The 18204-nt window shown below is 43.2% G+C and overlaps 1 protein-coding gene across 6 annotated transcripts; it reads right to left on the minus strand.

The window, feature by feature from the left end:
- Window positions 1-83: 83 nt before the first annotated feature.
- On the minus strand, window positions 84-17334 carry trim2a (tripartite motif containing 2a). Of its 6 annotated transcripts, XM_019862442.1 has the most exons (15): window positions 17226-17334; window positions 16438-16510; window positions 15679-15752; window positions 10421-10611; window positions 9222-9477; window positions 8979-9130; window positions 8476-8656; window positions 6507-6854; window positions 5618-5996; window positions 4930-5030; window positions 4470-4637; window positions 3520-3694; window positions 3218-3288; window positions 3007-3147; window positions 84-2005 (listed from the first exon to the last, which is right to left on the minus strand). In XM_019862442.1, the coding sequence occupies exons 4-15, from the start codon at window positions 10552-10554 to the stop codon at window positions 1853-1855; spliced, it is 2259 nt and encodes a 752-aa protein (XP_019718001.1). In that variant the 5' UTR covers window positions 10555-10611; window positions 15679-15752; window positions 16438-16510; window positions 17226-17334; the 3' UTR covers window positions 84-1852. The 6 variants fall into 6 exon arrangements, with proteins under 6 accessions (XP_019718001.1, XP_019718000.1, XP_019718002.1 ...); XM_019862441.1 differs by lacking the exon at window positions 15679-15752; XM_019862443.1 differs by lacking the exons at window positions 15679-15752; window positions 17226-17334 and adding an exon at window positions 16596-16644.
- Between the last annotated feature and the right edge of the window lie 870 nt (window positions 17335-18204).

The following is an 18204-nucleotide window of genomic DNA, read 5'->3' on the forward strand; positions in this document are numbered from 1 at the left end:
AAATTAAAATTTGTCAAATTATGATGTTTCGACAGCATGTAATCATCATGAGAGAAAGACATTAGAAACAATGTTTTTTTTTCCCAGTGGGCACTTTAATTCCATTCTACATCAAGAGAAAGATAAACAAGAAAATGGAAAACATAATTTGATAAGAATGGGTAGAAAAAAATATCCTCGTCAAAAACGTTGCAGCCTGTAGTCTCTGTACGGTTAAACTATTTATTTGCTACAATATACTTTATTAGTACGTAATTCTAGTCAAATATTTTTTGGTTCGAAGGTGTAAGGCGTCACAACACAGCAGATTGCACTTAGTGACTCAGTAGCACGTGGGTTAGGGTTTTTGTTTTTTCTCTCTCTCTCCTCTAATCGGTGACACGCGACATTGATGCTTATTAAAGTCATGCATATGTTTAGCATTATTGTATCACACCGCATGTAGTGGACATGCACGTATTTTGCGCGACACATATCTCAGTTATAACTTGAGTGCGTTGTCCGAAGAAATAGAGTGAGACTCTGTCCGCTACAGCGTTATGCAGTGCAAAGCAACCGAGGGCTATTCGGGCCATGATGAAAAGGGAAAAAAAATGTACAACGAGAAGAAAGTTGTAGTTTGACAAGAGGGGGTAAAAAGTCAAAATATTCACAAGAGTAAATTAGTAAATTACAAGGAAAATGACATGAGAATAAAGACAGAAAAAAAGGATTTACGTAAGAAAAATCACAATTTCCGAGGAAAATTGAGGAGTAAAAATGATTAAATGTGACCCGAATAAAATTGTAAAATTTTAAGGATTATTTTATAATTGTTCATTTTTGACAATAAAAGTTTTAATGTCACATGACTAAAATCGGAATGTTTCAAGAAAAAGTACGATTTTTTTTCAAGAACAGTCATAATATGAATATAATAATGAAAAGTCATCATGAGAGAAAAAAATTTTGGGATGAAATTGAAGTATTCAAGGAATATTAATTTTGATGAGGAAAAAAAATGGAACACAAGATTTTTTTTTCCAATAATGAAGCCAAATTATTGTGACAAGTTGAAATCCTAGTTTACTAGAAAAGTGAAAAAAGATGAAAACAAAATCTGACCACTTTCTGGGAAAAAAAACCCTTCTTGTTCCTTTTTTTTTTCGTGACGTTAACTTTCTTTTCCTGGTGACGACTTCTTATCATACTACCATTTTGTTTTTGAAATATTAAAACTTGCTTTTTTTTCCCTCCTTGATATTCCATCTTAATTCTCCTTCTTGTCAAGATGCTGTTATTCTTCCAACATTATTTTTCAACTCTCCGTCTTTATCCGCGCGACGGAAATATTGTCAAAATATTTACCCTAATACCCTAACCCTAAACATTTTATTCTCTTAATGTTGCAACGTTTTCCCTCATAGAGTCAAACATTTTGTTCTGAATGTGACATAACTGATAAAAAATATTCTCACGATATCATGTCTTTATTTCCATTTGATTATATATATATTTTTAACCTCTTTTGTATTGTTTTTTTTTCCTTTGCATTGTTACAATTTTTTCCCCTTTTCATCATAGCATTAATACTCCTTGGTATGATACTTTTTAAGTCATCAGGCAAAATTATGCAATGGAATGTGTACGTTGGTTTTAAGTGACTCCTAAAAGCACAAAAAACAACAACAAAAAAAAACCTAAAAAAAAAACAAACAAAACAAAAACAAAAAAAAACAGGCAGTCCCAGTGGCACAAATGGCACACAACAGGTGATTGTGGATGAGTGCAAATCCGCTCCTTACGTGAGTGCACACACACACAATACTGTGCGTGTGTGTGTCGTAGTTTATTGTGGGGAGCGCGTGTGGGGCTACTGCAAGTAGCGGTAGACTTTGAAGCAATGGTTTCCCGAGTCGGCCACGACCACGTGTCCATCCGAAGTGAGCGCCAGACCCTGAGGGCCGTACAGCGGGTCGGCCGACGTGTTGACGTAGGACAGGAAGGAACCGCTGCCGTCGAACACCTGACATGAATATCATCTTAAGTAAGGAGAAAAACAGTTTTTCTTTCTATCTGCTGGCTCCAGTGGGACACTGCTCTGCTTATCCTCAATTAGTGAGGGTCGATACCACAATTTTTTCAGACCGATACCAGTTTGAAAATGCGCACTTGGGTACTCCCCAATAGAGTTTCAAATTGGCACAGTGCAGCACCAACTGCTCACGAGGAGGACTTGGTTTGATTTAATTTTTTATTTTGGGGATTTAAGTATCGTGGGGGCGGCCCGGTAGTCCAGTGGTTAGCACGTCGACTTCACAGTGCAGAGGTACCGGGTTCAATTCCAGCTCCATCCTCCCTGTGTGGAGTTTGCATGTTCTCCCCGGGCCTGCCTGGGTTTTCTCCGGGTACTCCGGTTTCCTCCCACATTCCAAAAACATGCATGGCAGGCTGATTGAACACTCTGTTGTCCCTAGGTGTGAGTGTGGGCGCGAATGGTTGTTCGTCTCTGTGTGCCCTGCGATTGGCTGGCAACCTATTCCCGCGCCTACTGCCCGAAGACAGCTGGGATAGGCTCCGGCACCCCCCGTGACCCCTTGGGAGGATAAAGCGGTTCGGAAAATGAATGAATGAAGTATCGGTGGCTGGTATCGGCAGCCCTATCCGATACGTTGCAAATAATGCTGATATTGAACTGTGGAAGCTGTGTTAGGCATTGCATTTTCATTCAAAGTCGGTGGACTGTTACACAGTACCTGTATTTCATTTGTGGATGTTTTTTTAAGTCATATATTTGGTGAATTTCTACCCAATACTTACCGTGAGCCTTAATTTTCCACACAAGAAATACAAAAAAACAAATGCTACAACTAATGAAAACTAAGCTAAAACTAAGCATTTTGAAAAAACAATCTAATAAAAACGAGCAAACCTGCTCAAAAACACATTTAACAAAAAAAAAAAAAAAACAAACAACTCCAAACAAAATAAAAAGTAACTAAAACGAAGCCCCTGTCGAGCACTGACCTGGATCCTACTGTTGCCCCAGTCCGCCACGATGATGTTCCCGTTGACGTCCACGGCCACCCCTGTGGGGGCGTTGAACTGACCGTTGCCTTCGCCATTGGAGCCAAACTTCAACAGGAACTCCCCCTCCGTGTTGAACACCTGCGACACATTTTCCCGCCATTTGTTCCGAAGCGATCCCAAATCGGTGCGCTGATCAAACACGCCTTACCTTGACTGAGTGGTTGTGGAAATCCGTGATGATGATTTCATTGTTGTTGTTGACGGCAGCAAAGTGAGGCCCTGAATGGCAAGAAAAAAAATCAAAACAAGTTGAATAAAAACAGTTTAAAGCCATCTCAGTGGACAGACTTGCACATTAGTCCATTTAAGACACGACATTTTCTTTGGTATTTGGTTAAAAAAAAAAAAAAAAACACGCACATGAGATTTTGTATCAAAACTCTAAACTGTTCCGAAGGGTACGAAATTGTCTTAGATGTTGACGAGAAGGTGCACGTGCGGTCTGTTTGCCGTCACCTGCAAACTGCCTATCGCCGTTGCCGCGGTTACCAAACTTGGTGACCATCTTGCCGTTGAGCTGGAAAATGAAGACGCAGCAGGCCTTGTTGTCCACCACAATTACGTGACCGTTCCTGTCCACCGACACGCCCTTGGGACCCATCAGCTTGCCCGAGCCGATCTTGTTCTATACCCCCCCGCCAAAAAAAAAAAAAAAAAAAAAAACATTTAAAAATTGAGATAGTGCGACTCCAGACTATTTGTGGGTGGTCGGGGCCGAGTCCTTTCACAAATGGCTAAAATCCATGAGTAGTTTGCCCACTCTAAAAAGGCTTTCAAGTGCCTCTTGATCCCACAAGCAAGGCAAAGCTCAGTTTTTGTCCAAATGAAAAGTCACAACTAATCTCAACGTAGCTCATTGGCACTACAGTGGCACGAGATAGCATTCATTTTGTTGAATTGAAGAACCTCAATTCCCATCAACGTAGATACTACCTTGACACCAAGATGGAGGCAAAGCACTATTTTTACCCAAACTCAAGATCCAGTCTTCACTTTAACAGAGTTCCTTGACAACAAGAAGTCACAAGATGGCAGCAAAGCAATACTGTTGTCAAACTGAAGCTCCTCAACTCATTTCAACATAGTTTTTGCCTTAGTGAGACTCCCCATTCCACCTCAACATCGTTCCCAGGCACCACATTGGCACCAAAGCACTACAGTTGTCGAAATGAAGCTCCTCAAGTCATCTCAATACAGTTGCTTGGCACCAAGATGCAAGAAAATTGCGGCAAAGTAATGCTTTAAATGCTTTGGGCCTTGAATATAAAAATTTATCAGTGAGTTTTTCAGCGAATAATGGGGGATAAATGAAAAAAAAAATTCTTCAAACATCAAACCAGTGATATTACAAATACCTGTACATTTTTTACCACGAGCAGGTCAAACGTTGCCCGGCTTACCTTAAACTTTCCGTCGCTGGAGAAGATGCTGACCCACTTGTTGTCATAGTCGGCGATGATGATGTCGCCGCTGGGGTGAACGGCCACACCCGTGGGCCGCTGCAGCTGACCGGGGGTCCTGCCCCGCACCCCGAAGCGACTCCGGAACAGGCCCTCATTGGAGAAAATCTGTCAGGAGAAAGAAAAAAAAAACAGACAATCTTTAGCTCTTTTCAGTTGTACCTTATTAAAATGACTGGTTGTTTGGTTTGGAAAATAATGTAGTATTCAGGGAACAAGATATTAACAGAGACAAAACTGTAATTTATGTGGAAAAAAAATCTGTGAGGATAATTGTGGAAATATTATGGAAAGAAAATTCAGAATTCACATTGAACAAAAAAGCCTGAGGGTCTACAGCTATAGTATGTTGTGATAAAAACATGACTGATTACGAAAAAAAACGTTGTAGCTTTTGTACCTGCACGCACTGGTTGTTGCTGTCTGCGATGAGCACTTTTCCCACCGATGTGGAAACGCCCTGCAAATTGGTGAACTCGCCTTTGTTTCGCCCTTTGGTGCCTGCGCATTGGGAAAGAGAAACCCGCAAGTTTGACTCGTCTATGCGAAACTGTCAGAAACACGTGTTAAATCAAGGATAGGCAACTGGGCATTCTGAGCAGCCCATTGATTAATTAAAAAAAAAAGTTTTATTTGTAAAAAACAAATGTTTAAAAAATGTGCTCCACATTCAATATGTGTTCCACAAGACACTTGGGGGAAAAAAAAATCTTGAAAAAAATCAAAATGTTAAAAACATTGAATAAGAAATAAAAAACAAATCTGTGAATATGCAAATTTGTGGGTTGCGAACTGCAAATATTTATCAGCTGTAGTTTTAAGTTCTAATGTCACCATTCACCACTAGATGGCAGACATGATTTAGCTGCACCTACACCCTTTATCGCCCTCTATTGCTACACCAGGAGGCCAAACAATTTTTGTTACACAAAACAAACAAACATAGTACCTGAATAATATCATTTTGAGTGAGTTGACTTTTGTGAAAAAAAAAAAAATGCACAAAATGAGTCCTTGCATTGAATGTTGATTGGCTGTTCAGCAGTTTTGTGCCGTCCTTGAATGTTTACAAAAACGAAAGCGCATACCGATTCTGAAGATGAGGTCGTCCTCGATGGGGTTCTCTTTCCTGCGCCCGGTGCTGTACATGCTGGCGGGCCTCTTGATGGCCCTCTGCTTGACGTGCCCGCTGCTGCCCTGCGACTTGAGCCTCTTCTTGACGTCGTCGGATGCCGCCGAAGCGTCCGCCGACTTGCTGGCCTTGGTCCTGAAAGGGCTGCCTTTGATATGCTCCTCGTACAGGCGCAGGGACAACGTGAAGGTGCCCTCTTTTGGAGCAGTGAACAGATACTCGTAGGTGCCGTTCTTGTTGTCCAGGATCTCGCCGTCGCCCTTGCTGCCGTCGGCCGCGGAGATCTCCGCCGTCAGGACGGCGTTGCCCATCTTGCAAAGCCCGCCGTCTTTGTCCTGAGGAAAAGACAAAGGCGGCTTGATTTGTAGAGCTCATTTGAGACACAAGGAAAATTCATAGTGCTTTACAGAGGCAAAGAAACACCATCTAGGAATTCCTCACATTTCTTCTTATCTTTTTATTATTATGAAATACTGATGGGGTGGAGAAAAAAACAAGGGCAAGATTTGGAATCGGCACAAAAAATAACATATATATCTTTTAAATTACAAAAAAAGAAGCATTGAAAAAAAGTTTACTTGCATCACCGATTTAAAAATGTGTTGACCAGTGTTGTTTTCCTAAGAATTTAATTTAACATATGAGATTATTTACAATCATAATAGCCAACTTCTCATTTGTTGACATTTTTTAAGAGTTTGATTCATGTATTCAATGCCTTTTTAAGATTTTTAAGATGCCTTTTTTAAATTAATGGAATTTCCATTCATTTCAAAGGGGAAAGATGAGACAAATTAAACTTGTGTGGCACCACAGTACATCGTGAATCGATGCGCGGCGTTAACCTTGGTGGTTACGGTGATGGAGGTGGGCACCCCCGCCACGCAGTGCCGCAAGCCCTCGCCAGTGGCCACCGTCTCAGACGCCACAGCGTTGGTGGTCACCACGCTGCCCAGGTTGTGGATGGACTTCTTCACGCACTCTGTCTCCAAGCAGCAGTCCAGCTGGTCGTTCTCGCCAGGCCGCAAGGGGAGCTCTTGCGCCGCCAGCTCCGCCAGGCGCTCGCTCATCTGCTTTTTGACCAGCAGCACCTCGGCCTCGCCGCCGTGGCTCAGGGCCTGCTCGGTGAAGTCGCAGCTGCTGCGGATGCCGTCCTGTCCCTGCAACAGGTTGTCCAGCTGAGCCTGCAGCACCTGCACGCATGCACACAAACAACCGGCAGTAGGTCGGAAGGGTTACTTGGTGGTAACAGACAGGGGTGTTTGTAAACATCACAGACAATGTAGAGCCGAGAGTAAATAGAAAATGTGTGTTTTTTGTAGACCTAAAATACAATAATGAGTCTTCAATAATGACTCCTGATTCTGGGAATCTAAAGTATGTGTTTTCGGAAACCTCAGAGATAATTTCGCCAACAGCAAAACAAACACGCATTTATAGTCAACGACAATCAGAGAACCAGATCATCTTGATTTTAGTAAACATCAAAGACAATTTAGAGTCACCAACAAGCCGAACATGCTGTCCCAGTTTTTGAAAATATCAAACATTTAAGTCTTCAGTGACCCTAATGTAAAAATAAATGACAATTCATTGTCTTCACTTAACCTAAGTCTTCAGCAAACCTAACATGCGTTTTTGTCAGACATGTTATTGTCCTCCATAAACCGAATGCACCGTATGTTTTAGTAACCATCAAAGTAAATGCAGTCGTCAATAAAGCTGCCATACAAGTTTGGGGTGTTTTCATTGACGCTGAAAACAATTAAGTGTGCACATTTCAGTGAACACAAAGACAATTTAGGCTCCAAGCAACGCAAAGTGTGTTTTGAGACAACCAGCAGGGGGCAATATTGTTCTATAGTGGTGTATTAATTACGTCAGCAAGCCGGGCCGGGACACAAACAAAAAACTGTCACCACTCTTTTAGAGGCCGGACTTGCTATTAAGTTCTTTTGAAAACACCAATACACAGTTTGCAAGTGGCTATCAAAGACCCCAAAGGGACCATAAAAATCTGAATCCCCTGGACACCGTCCTGTTGTTTTACCAAATACCAAAGCGAACTCACGTGAATCAGCCTGTCACACTCTTCTTCTGGTTCACCGCCTGAGGCCATTGTGCATTTTTCCTCAGGCTCCAAAAGTCCATTAGTCTGGCACAGTCTTTGACCCCCCCACCCCCAAAGACACCGCGGTACCCCTTGAAGGACTTGGATGCAGTGTGACACACCCTGCGAGTGCACCCTGTACACTGGCTCCATCTATCTACAAGCGGATGGAACACAAGCTCGCTCCACCCACCAAGCCTGGCCCACTCCCAACCTCCTCAATCTGGGAGGAGAGTCAATGGTGAGTCATCAGCATGTGATTCAGCTCCAGGGGACGGCAAGCCAAGCAAATGATTGGTTTTGGGGATGGGGAATGGGTGAGCTAGCACGGGGCCGGAAATCTGCAGGCCTCTTCTCTCAATGTATGATTAGCATTAGCACTCCAGTGGATTTTCAGGGACAACTCACAAGTGTCTGTCGTTTACAAAAAGACTTATCTTGGGTTTAACGAGGACTCAGAATTGTCTTTGATGTTTCCAAAAATAAACATTAAGTCGGATTCATTGAAGACTCAATTGTCAATGATGTTTACGAAAACGTTAAAGTTAAGCTTCATCCTCCAGCTCCTTGACGATTGCTAAAAACCTGCTTCATTGAGGACTCTAACTGCAACGCCCCCCCCCACAAAAAAAAAGTGTATTTGGTTATTTGAAGGCAAAATAGTCTTTGACCTTTACACAAAAACTATGTTGAGGTGAGCTCACCTTCTGCTTGAGGCCAAAGTTGACTTCTAACTCCATGAGCAGGACGCTCTTGCGTACGTTGAGCGTCTTCTGCAGCTCGTCGAAGGCGGCGTGGATGTCCTCCTCGATGGCGCTCTTTCGACCGGTCAGCCGTTGCAGGACCTCTGAAAGCATCAGTAGGGCGCTGTCGATCTCCGGCAACCTGACAAAAAAAAAAACAAAACATTTTTTTTTCCGAGGACAGAACTGGGATTGCAGTGATTCACAAAGATGGGATTAACTGCTTCCACGCTGTATTTCCAGTAGACTTGAACGGGATTTCCTCTGGTCCACGTTTAACGTAGTACACACCACATCACCAACCAACAGAGTAACTACTTGTCACCCTTCAATCGGACTGACTCATTACAAGTTTGAGGGTACCTGTGATGCTGATTCGAGGACACATGTCGGTTGATCACGAGTTGTTTTTGAAAATGTCCAACAACACCCCAGAATTCTTTTGACAAAAATCCCAGGCGTACCTCCTCTTGACGACGTCCATCTGCTCCTGTAACGAGGCCTTGTGTTGCTCCACGACGTCTTTCAGCGGCACGGTGGGGTGTTCTCTGTGTTCGCCACTCGTGCACTCTTGACACATGGCCGTCTCGCATGGCGGACAGTAGAACTCCATCACCTGAGCCGCAAGGAAATCACATCTCATCATGTTGTAGAATGCATCGTCATTGAGCAAGGCTTTGGCAACGCCGCCTCGGCGTTCCGCTTACGTTGCCTCCGTGGTTAGGGCAGGAGAGCAGCTGCCCCGCCGCCACGGTGGCCATGTCGTTGAGGACGGCCGCCGCCTCATGGCCGCCGCCGCCCACCCGGCGATGGGCTGGCGAGCGCTGCAGGACGTCCATCAGGTTGGTGATGAAGAAATTGTTCTGCAGCGCCGCCACCCCCTTCTCGGGCAGGATGGACGTCTGGCGGCACACGGGGCACGACAGCGTCAGACTGTGGGCCGGGATGTAGTTTTGCAGGCACCTGCGGGGGACACAAAGTAAATGAACCCATTTTAATCAGAATCAAAGACAATTTGGAGTCTTCAATAAACCTAAAATGCATGTTTTATCAACAAAATAAGTCTTCAATGTCGCTTTTTTTTTAAATCGATGCAGACGCTTTGAAATAAAAGATGTATTTGAGTTGAGAAGCAACCAGTGTCATACAGGGTCTCTTTTGTCCCTCAAACAAAAGGTCGGTTGAGAGATTGGTGCCAACTGCACTGCCTGTCATGTCATCACCCAGCTAGTCAGCTCCATTTTTCTCCGTATTCAATATTTACATTTCATCGGAATGATTCCTCCTTGATTTTATTTAATTGTATCAATATATTTAACGGCAGATTTTGAATTTTTCATGACATTTCATTTTAATAATGAACACAATATTTTCCGTCAAATTTATATTTCTTACTATATTTTTCCACTTACAGTGGATAGAAAAAGTCTACACACCCGTTCAAATGCCAGGCTTTCTGTGGTACAGAGATATAAGAACAAGAGAAAGCATTTCACCCCCTCCCCCGCCTCCCCAACCACACACCATGAATGCAACATACGTGACTTCTGCTCGAAAGCAAAAATATGTCAGAAAACACTTTAATTGGGATTAATCGGAGACATGTGAACTGGTGGCAGGGGTGTGCCGATGAGTTTGAAAGTGTGCGGAGAATTCTGAGCACAGCGATATCCCAGTAATGACAAGGTGTGCACACTTGCGCAACCACATTATCTCACTTCATTTTAAATGTATTTTTTCAATGGAGTTGTACAGGGCGTAGGTTATATTAGTCTCAATTTGCTTTAAAGATCTAAAATTGCAACTATCAATGCTAACCGTGAGCATCCGACTGTCCTTTCCCATTAAGCTAGCAAAGGTATTGTTCAGGGCAAAGCTGTTTGGTTATCAAATCAAAACAACTCACCTTTCACAGAAAGTGTGCAGGCAAGGTAGAACTTTGGGGTTGTGATATCGCTCCAGACAGATGCTGCAGATCAAGAACTGCTTGTCGATCTGGCGCACCACCGGGCTGGGAATGCTGACGGCGTCAGCGGCCATCCTAAACGCGGGACTCGGTAGAGTCCGCCCCGGATCTGCCTCTTATTTGTCTGAGCCCTGTCAGACAGACAAACACCATTCATGATGACTTGCTCCAAGTCGTGAGTAGATTATTTTGGGGGGGTGCGCCTTCTGTCATTATCCCGTCACAGACAGGAAAGGACTCGGACAAAAGTGTCAACCAACACATGCGGTTTCACTCGTTTTACTCAGTGATGAGATTAATAAGATTCAACACTCCCATACAGTGATGTTGGCGCAGGATGACTCATGGTTGGTTATATTGTAGAGTAGCCATTTTGAAACTTTTTTAGCCACGCAACCCTTTGAGCATCCTGACAAACTTTGTTCACTCCTAATCTCTCGCGCAACACCCTACAAACCATCATTCCAGCTTTTTTCAAACGTTTTATGCGACGCACCTCGTTCAATGCGCCAAACGAGGTAGCGCACCACTAAACCCTACCAAGCAACTTGCCAATAAAACCAGAAACAAACCTCATTTAGCGTTGAGCTCTGTTGCTTTTACGTCATACAACAGCCATTCCCAAATGTTCCAAGCCGCGCATCACCTTCAACACCCCGTCCGAGTGGACACACCCCCTTCCTTGGGAGCAGCTGCCATCCTGCTGCGAGTTGCTCTTAGGAAGCACTCTCGACGGGGCTGATACATAATGAATGAGAAAAGCAGAAAGCGGGACAATCTGTGCTGGCTCCAAAAATAAACGCCTTACCCAGAATGCACCAGTAACAGCCAGCTTGACTCTCAGAGCGTCCTTTTATTCACAAAGTGACTTTTGTTATCAGGCAGACCATGGAAAGTGTGTCAGGGCCACAACAGGCTGGAAAAAAAAAAAGCCGCGGGGGCTTAACTGCACTGTATGTTTTCGTTATCCTTTATTATCTTGCATTTGTTTTCCTTAGTGTACTTTGACCACTAAGTGTTTATGTGGTCTGGTTTGAATTAGTGCTACAATGAGGTCATGCGATGTGTTCACTGCCAATTGTCAGATTCTAACGCCATGAGGACAATCTCTGCCGCGGCACCACTACTCCCAAGAAAAGCAATGAAAAATACTGCAAAAAACATAAAGTAACTACATTTCAACAACAAAATGCAATTAAAAACTCTTCGGGGAAAATACCAAATGATTATAACCCTGGCGAGAACTAATTGTAATCCCTCTTCAGGTAGTCAAGGATGGGCACACTTTCAATTGCTTTATTGAATTAACGGTAGGAAAATAAACGTATAATAATCACGCTCACTTCCGACAAGTTGTTGGCCACGGTTTACGGCAAGTAACTCGACATGCACACGGGCTAAAGGTTAGCGACAAGCGCAAGCTATCTTGAGCTAACACGGCCAAGAATGCAATGTCTTTCACTAGCTCCCACGTCACTCACCAGACTAGGCACGGATCTTTAAAGCCACCGAAATACAACGTCACAGATACTACAGTGAAGAACATGGGGATGGCAACCCCAATGTGGACAAAACAAGCACCTGCCCCTCACATGCATATTTTGGGTTGGTATTTTATATATGATGTGGTGTCCAAACTATGGCTCTAGGGCCATTGTGGCCCACTATAAATTTTTCAGCGGCCCGTAGCACACACAAAAAATGACATTTGACACAGCTAGGCTGGTTAAACAAAAACAAGAGTGGAAGTCGGCAGAATGAGAAAATAGAAACCACAGCTACTGATAAATTGGTTTATGTCCTGGACAGCTTTTGTGGATATGCAAAGACATATCCAAATTTATGGTCGAGATTCTGCAACAGAATCTCCCGGGACTACTGAATATGTATTTACTACTTTTAAAGCATGACCACTTTTACACATCTGGTACCCGAAAGCCGACTCTTCCGGAAACAACCGTACATTTTGGCAGATGAGCTCCCTCCTTAAAAACAAGGATGAAAAAGCCACGTTCCGTTGGCCGGGCTTGCGAAATGCAAACACAACTGCACAACCGCCTCAACGCACACACACACACGCACGCACGCACGCGCGCACACACACACACGCACGCACGCACGCGCGCACACACACACACGCACGCACGCACGCGCGCACACACACACACGCACGCACGCACGCGCGCACACACACACACGCACGCACCGCACACACACACACACTGCTCTTATGTAATCCTGTCGCGCGGTCATTCCCCCTTTCAGGCTGGCAAATAACAAAATGGGAACGTCCGAAACAAAGTGGATGGCAACCGGGATGTAGCAGGCATCACAACAGAAGGTGTAATCATTGTCATCATCATCATCATGTGACTCACTTGTAAATACTTGGGAATAGCCTCTTCCTCTTCCCCCCGTCACATCCCTCTTGTTCTCAAGTAAACGTCGTCTCCCTGCCTTTGAGCCTGTGCAGCACGGATGGATGGAGGGATGGATGGAGGGAGGCAGGAGGGAGGGGGGCTGGAGGGATGACGAATGAGGACCAAGCAGATGGCATTATGGGCGCTCCCGACGGGGGAGCCTCAGATGCTGACTCACCCCAAAAAAAGGGGCGGGGGGGGGGGCAAATTTTATTCATTTGACAATGAGAGCTGTTTATTTATTGAGGAATGTTTTTATTTGTTTGGAATTGTTTTTTTTTTTAAATGTCAGTGCATTTATGTATTCATGTTTTTGCTTTGAGTTGCTTTTAATTCTGACCATCTTTGGAAAAATGATTTTAATTGAACGTTTACTTTCATTTTTATTTTAAAAGGATGCTTTGTGTATTTATGAAAACATGTGTATAAATTATGTTGTATTTGTTTTGAATTCATGTCAGGGCTCTAGACTCCCAACTTTTTTTCTGTGGTGCACCCACATTTTCCATGGCGTCACATTTAACTGCCTCTCTTTTTATAAGCAATATGTACCATAATCCATCTGGTTTTATCCATCTCAGGGACGGCCATGTTGGTCAATACCGCCCTCTGCTGTCGACTAAAAATGACATCATGGTGTTTAAAGGCTGACGTAACGAGTAATCACAGTGCACCTGGGTTGGGCAATGTGAGCCCGAAGGCATTTTGATGTCACTTCCAGTCAACAGCAGAGCTCAGTATTGGCCATAATGGCAGCCCCCTGAGACGAATGAAAATGAATCGATGGATGAAACATTTTAAAGTTTCAATCCACCGACTCAATATGAATTGCTTACACGTTAAAATCGACTCTTCAATTCATTCCGGAGGCTGCTCCCTTGCCTTGGGAGGTGCTCCTGTTAGAGTTAGCGATGCGCTTCTTCAATGTGCCCAAATGGGCAATGCATCTCAATTCCAATCTAATCTTGGGCCCGCACCGGGTGCAGGATGACGTGAGATTGCAGTGATGGGCCGGGGCCACTTCCTGGGTGTCGAATGTGTCACGCGAGGTGGTCAACATGTGTGTCAAGCTCGTGTTTCTGGCGAAGCCAGATAAGGCGACAAGCCGTCTGCAGCCGCGTCTTCGTGTCTGTGTTGTTTTGTTGCGGCAAACAGCCAACAGCCGATTGAGCAGACATGTTGTTTTCTTGTAAGCGGTGCAGCTCACGCTAATTTACTGCTAATGTTGTTTGCCATGCACGTTTTTGGAAACCATAATACCCGGAGAAAATCCACGGAGGCACGGGGGGAACATGCAGCATGCAAACTCCACACAAGAAGGCCGGAGCCAGAATTGACCCCCCCCCCCCCCCCCCCCATTGTCATCACATCTATATAGATCTAGATATATAGATGTTTTTATATATTTATTGAGCCCTCCCCCCAAAAAGTTTACAGTGAAACAAATACTCCTCGGGTCACTTCATTAGGTACACCATTGCAGTCCAATAGCACCTTGTGCAAAGCACTTAAAGAAATATTCCCATATTCACGTACTAAAATATTTTCGATGCTCAGACACAAATGAATTCTTTCGTCATCATTTTATGATTGTTAACATCATTTCTGATGTTTCCAAATAGATTTAAGTAACAAATCATTTTTCCACAGAACATGCTAGCTGAGTAGTGTGCTCTTGGGGGTAACAAAGGTTTCACCATGGCAACACTCCATCAATGCAGCATCCCACAAAAGACTCTTTTCATTAAAAAAAAAAAAAAAAAAAAAAAAGTGAGAAGAGCGGGAAAAGTTATTTGCATTTCTGTTCCATTAATGATTTGGTACAATGGAATGAGAGCTTTTATTGTCGGTGGGCATCGAGGTGGTTGGAAGGGGCTGTCAGGGGGGCCTGTAGTTTTAAAGAGGAACTGTTTAGCATGCAAGGCACACAACCACGGGACCGCCGCAAGAATTGTTTTCATTTTGTGTACATGTTTCAAATTTGGTAGCAATCGGACAAAATCTGCAGGGGTAGTTGGTCAATGAAGAATTCCTGGAGAAAAAAAACCCTAAAAAAACTTCGCATCAAAATAGCAGACTTCACGTCTTTTCAGGCATGGCGTCTTGAGGTTTTTTTTTGGGGGGGGGGGAGTACTAGGGCCACAAAACATACACATGGCTAACACTTTTCATGCTCCTAAAGGAAAATGTCTTGAGGGGGGAATTTTAAAACAATTCTGGAGGGCACTGCTGAGCCAACATGGACATTTCAAACCGCGATAGCAAATTTTCACGTTTCTGATATCAAGCATGGCTTTGTGTGGGTCTCCTGATGATCGACCTTCCTACTAAATTTCATTTTGCTCGGTAAAACTGTCTTTGGGGACTTGATAAGTGTTTTTAAAAATTGGAGGGTGCTTCTGCCCCAAAATGGCTGCTTCAAACCAAAGTGGTAGACTTCTTGCATGTTTTAAGGGAAGGATTCTTGAGACTTTTTGTCGGGCTACTGTTGCTAAGTGACACTGTCTTTGATGGTTGAATTATTCGGAAAATTCTGGAGTGGTGCCGTGAGCCCAAACGTAAACTTAAAAGCAGAACGGCAGACTTACAGTGTAAATTCAGGTATGGCTTCTTCAAACTTTTTGGTGGCTCTACTCATAATAAACACGCCCAAAAAACTTCATGTTGCTAAATGTAATTGTATTCAGGTGCTGCTCCATTTTTTTTAAGTGTGTGAAAACTCTCAAAAAGGCAACTTAAAAGACCTTGGCATAGCCATACTATAAGAACTTGTCTTACCTCATGTCTTTTTCCGTTTTGTGCCTCTTAAAAATCCACACTCACTCACACTTGGGACCTCACGTTCATGTCATCTGCATTCAAAACAGAAGCAACGAGAGAACTCAACCGAACTCTGCACCAGAATTAACAAATAGGCATTAAGACACAGACTAAAAACATTCAATACAATGACCCCATTTCACTGCTTGCGTTGTGATGTCAGCACAGCTCACCCATTGCGTCACTCCGGTGTCATTTCCAAAACATTGCAGAAAAAAACATTGTTAACGCAGAAAACGCACGGTATGCGGTAGTAGCCAAAGTAGTAATGAATTGGAGGTGGTATGTCAGGGAAAGTCAGCATGGCATGTAAGTGAGTGAGTGAGTAGTCTTGAGGTGTGACACTGAGCTGCGGGATAAAGAAGGATTGAGACGAGCATAATCCCTCGCAAATGACCGCTAAAACACAAACATATGCGCGCGCGCGGGCACGCAGACAGGTGGACACGCCAACAAATCGCCTCCTCTTTGACATCTCGTTGAAACATGCTCATCAACATACTGCTGGTATTCAGCATACGAGTAAATTCTACTCAAGTATCACCACATAGGACCACGCACTTGCTAACCATGCTATTTTCAATAGTGTATGGACAAAATACCCAAATACGAGTAAAATGCGTGCTCTGAATGTATTTCATTTGTTGATCACATTTTTTTTCAGTTCATAACTAAAAGAGCCAAATAAAAATAAAATAAAATATGAGGCCTACTCACATTGTAGTTTGGGGCAGGATGAGAGAGACCCAGAGGTGGCAACCCCCTGAGCAACAACAGGAGCCACCAGCTCCTTGAAACAATGAAACATTGCACACATCACTCTACAGACAACTACATTGTACATACAGTCCATCTAATACTGTATACACGCCTACCGTAGAACAGTTTATGAGACGATGAGGATGCAAAACTCTCTGTAGCCCTCTTGTGGCAAAGAAGTACATTTGACAGCATGGAGTGACGTTTGAACAAAAATGAGACGTGTCAACTAACGAGCAGAGAAATGAAGAGTTTCATAGTTGTTGTTGCGCCCCGTGAAAGGTGTCGGCAGGGGTGCAAGCTGGGATGCAATCAGAAATAAAGTCTGACTCATTTGTCCCCAACACCGGTGCCTTGAAATATTCCCAGTGAAATGAATAGAAATGCCTGAAACTGTCCCCTCATACGCCCCCCTCACCACCGCCACACACAAATAAATAAATAAACATTAGGAAATGTATTTTAATGTAGAAACCAACAAACAAAACATCACTACATAATATTTTACTTTACATTTATTTTTTTAAAAAAAACATCCAGTGATGGGTTTTTTTTGGGTCACAGTAAAATGTAATACTGCGCCTTGTGGTGTTCTCACCTTGCCCACCTGGGGGCAGTATACGACAGACAGACTGATACAGTGTTCATTGAGGCGTGATTTTGAATTCCACTTAAGTTGATTTGGATTCATGATTTTTTGAGATGTCTCAACTTCATTGTATTTTATTCAGTGCTGTCGGTCTTACCCAGAGCTTCATGACAATGTGTCGCGGCGTTCTCGTTAACGTGGGCGGCAGGTGAGCGCCCCGGGCGGGCTATCCGAGCGAAACCCGGGGCTGGTTCTCTTTTTTTCCCCCCTCCAGGTGCGCACTCGGAAGAAACAGAAATACATTTAATTATCATATATTCACACACAATCAGTTTCGGAAAACATGCAGACAGAAAATATAACAATACTCATCCTTAGTTCTTAGTCAAATTTATGTAGTTCAAGTTCAATTTTCTTCTTCTGGTCGTTGAAATGAAATGTACTAACTATACAGTACTTGTTTGGTGTGTTATCGGCATTCGTGCACCACACCGCCTCTAGCAGGCCAAAGCGCGCATAGCAAGTAGAGCAAATTAAACCAAGACACACACAATGCCATTCAAGTGTGTTCAAAACATTTTTTTGCAGCAGTATGGGGAATTTGTGTTGATAATACGTCAATAAAACTGTTGTGTAGAATGGGAGTATTTTTTTTTAATTAAACTGAAATATTTAGGTAAAATTTTGCTAATTTGGAGGGGTTAAAATTCAAAGTTTCAATCAATATTACAGAGGAAGGAAATCATAATCTGACAAGAATAAAGCCCAAATGTTTTGATGTTTTAAACATTCTGCAAGGATACAAAGTGTTAATTTATACAAGAATAACAACTATTTTAAGTGCTACTGTTATTTACTGAGGACAGTCATAATATTCCAAGAAAAAAAATCGGAATTTTATGAGGGGGAAAAAATGCAAATATTCCCAGGAATAAAAATTTATTGTGAGGGCGGTTTTATTTTTCGGAGGAAAAAGTCTGACTATTAGGTGTGTAAAAATAGTCCAAGTATTACCATGGGGTTAAAACGTTTATCTTGGATATCATGAAGATAGTGCCGGCGGTTGTCCCTAATATAGTGACCACCACCAAACCAGCTGTCATGACAACGTGCCATTGTCTCTTTTGTGTGCCACC

This window comes from Hippocampus comes, unplaced genomic scaffold (genome assembly GCF_001891065.2).
Source record: "Hippocampus comes isolate QL1 unplaced genomic scaffold, H_comes_QL1_v1.1 scaffold7, whole genome shotgun sequence".
Classification (NCBI taxonomy): Eukaryota; Metazoa; Chordata; class Actinopteri; order Syngnathiformes; family Syngnathidae; genus Hippocampus; species Hippocampus comes.

Excerpts from the sequence above, each read along its gene's own strand:
- trim2a (XM_019862441.1), bottom strand. The coding sequence starts at position 10,554 with ATGGCCGCTGACGCCGTCAGCATTCCCAGCCCGGTGGTGCGCCAGATC. Across the intron at positions 9,478-10,420 it reads CTGCACACTTTCTGTGAAAG|GTGCCTGCAAAACTACATCC; the intron begins GTGAGTTGTTTT and ends TGTCCCCCGCAG. Across the intron at positions 6,855-8,475 it reads ACTTTGGCCTCAAGCAGAAG|GTGCTGCAGGCTCAGCTGGA; the intron begins GTGAGCTCACCT and ends GCATGCGTGCAG.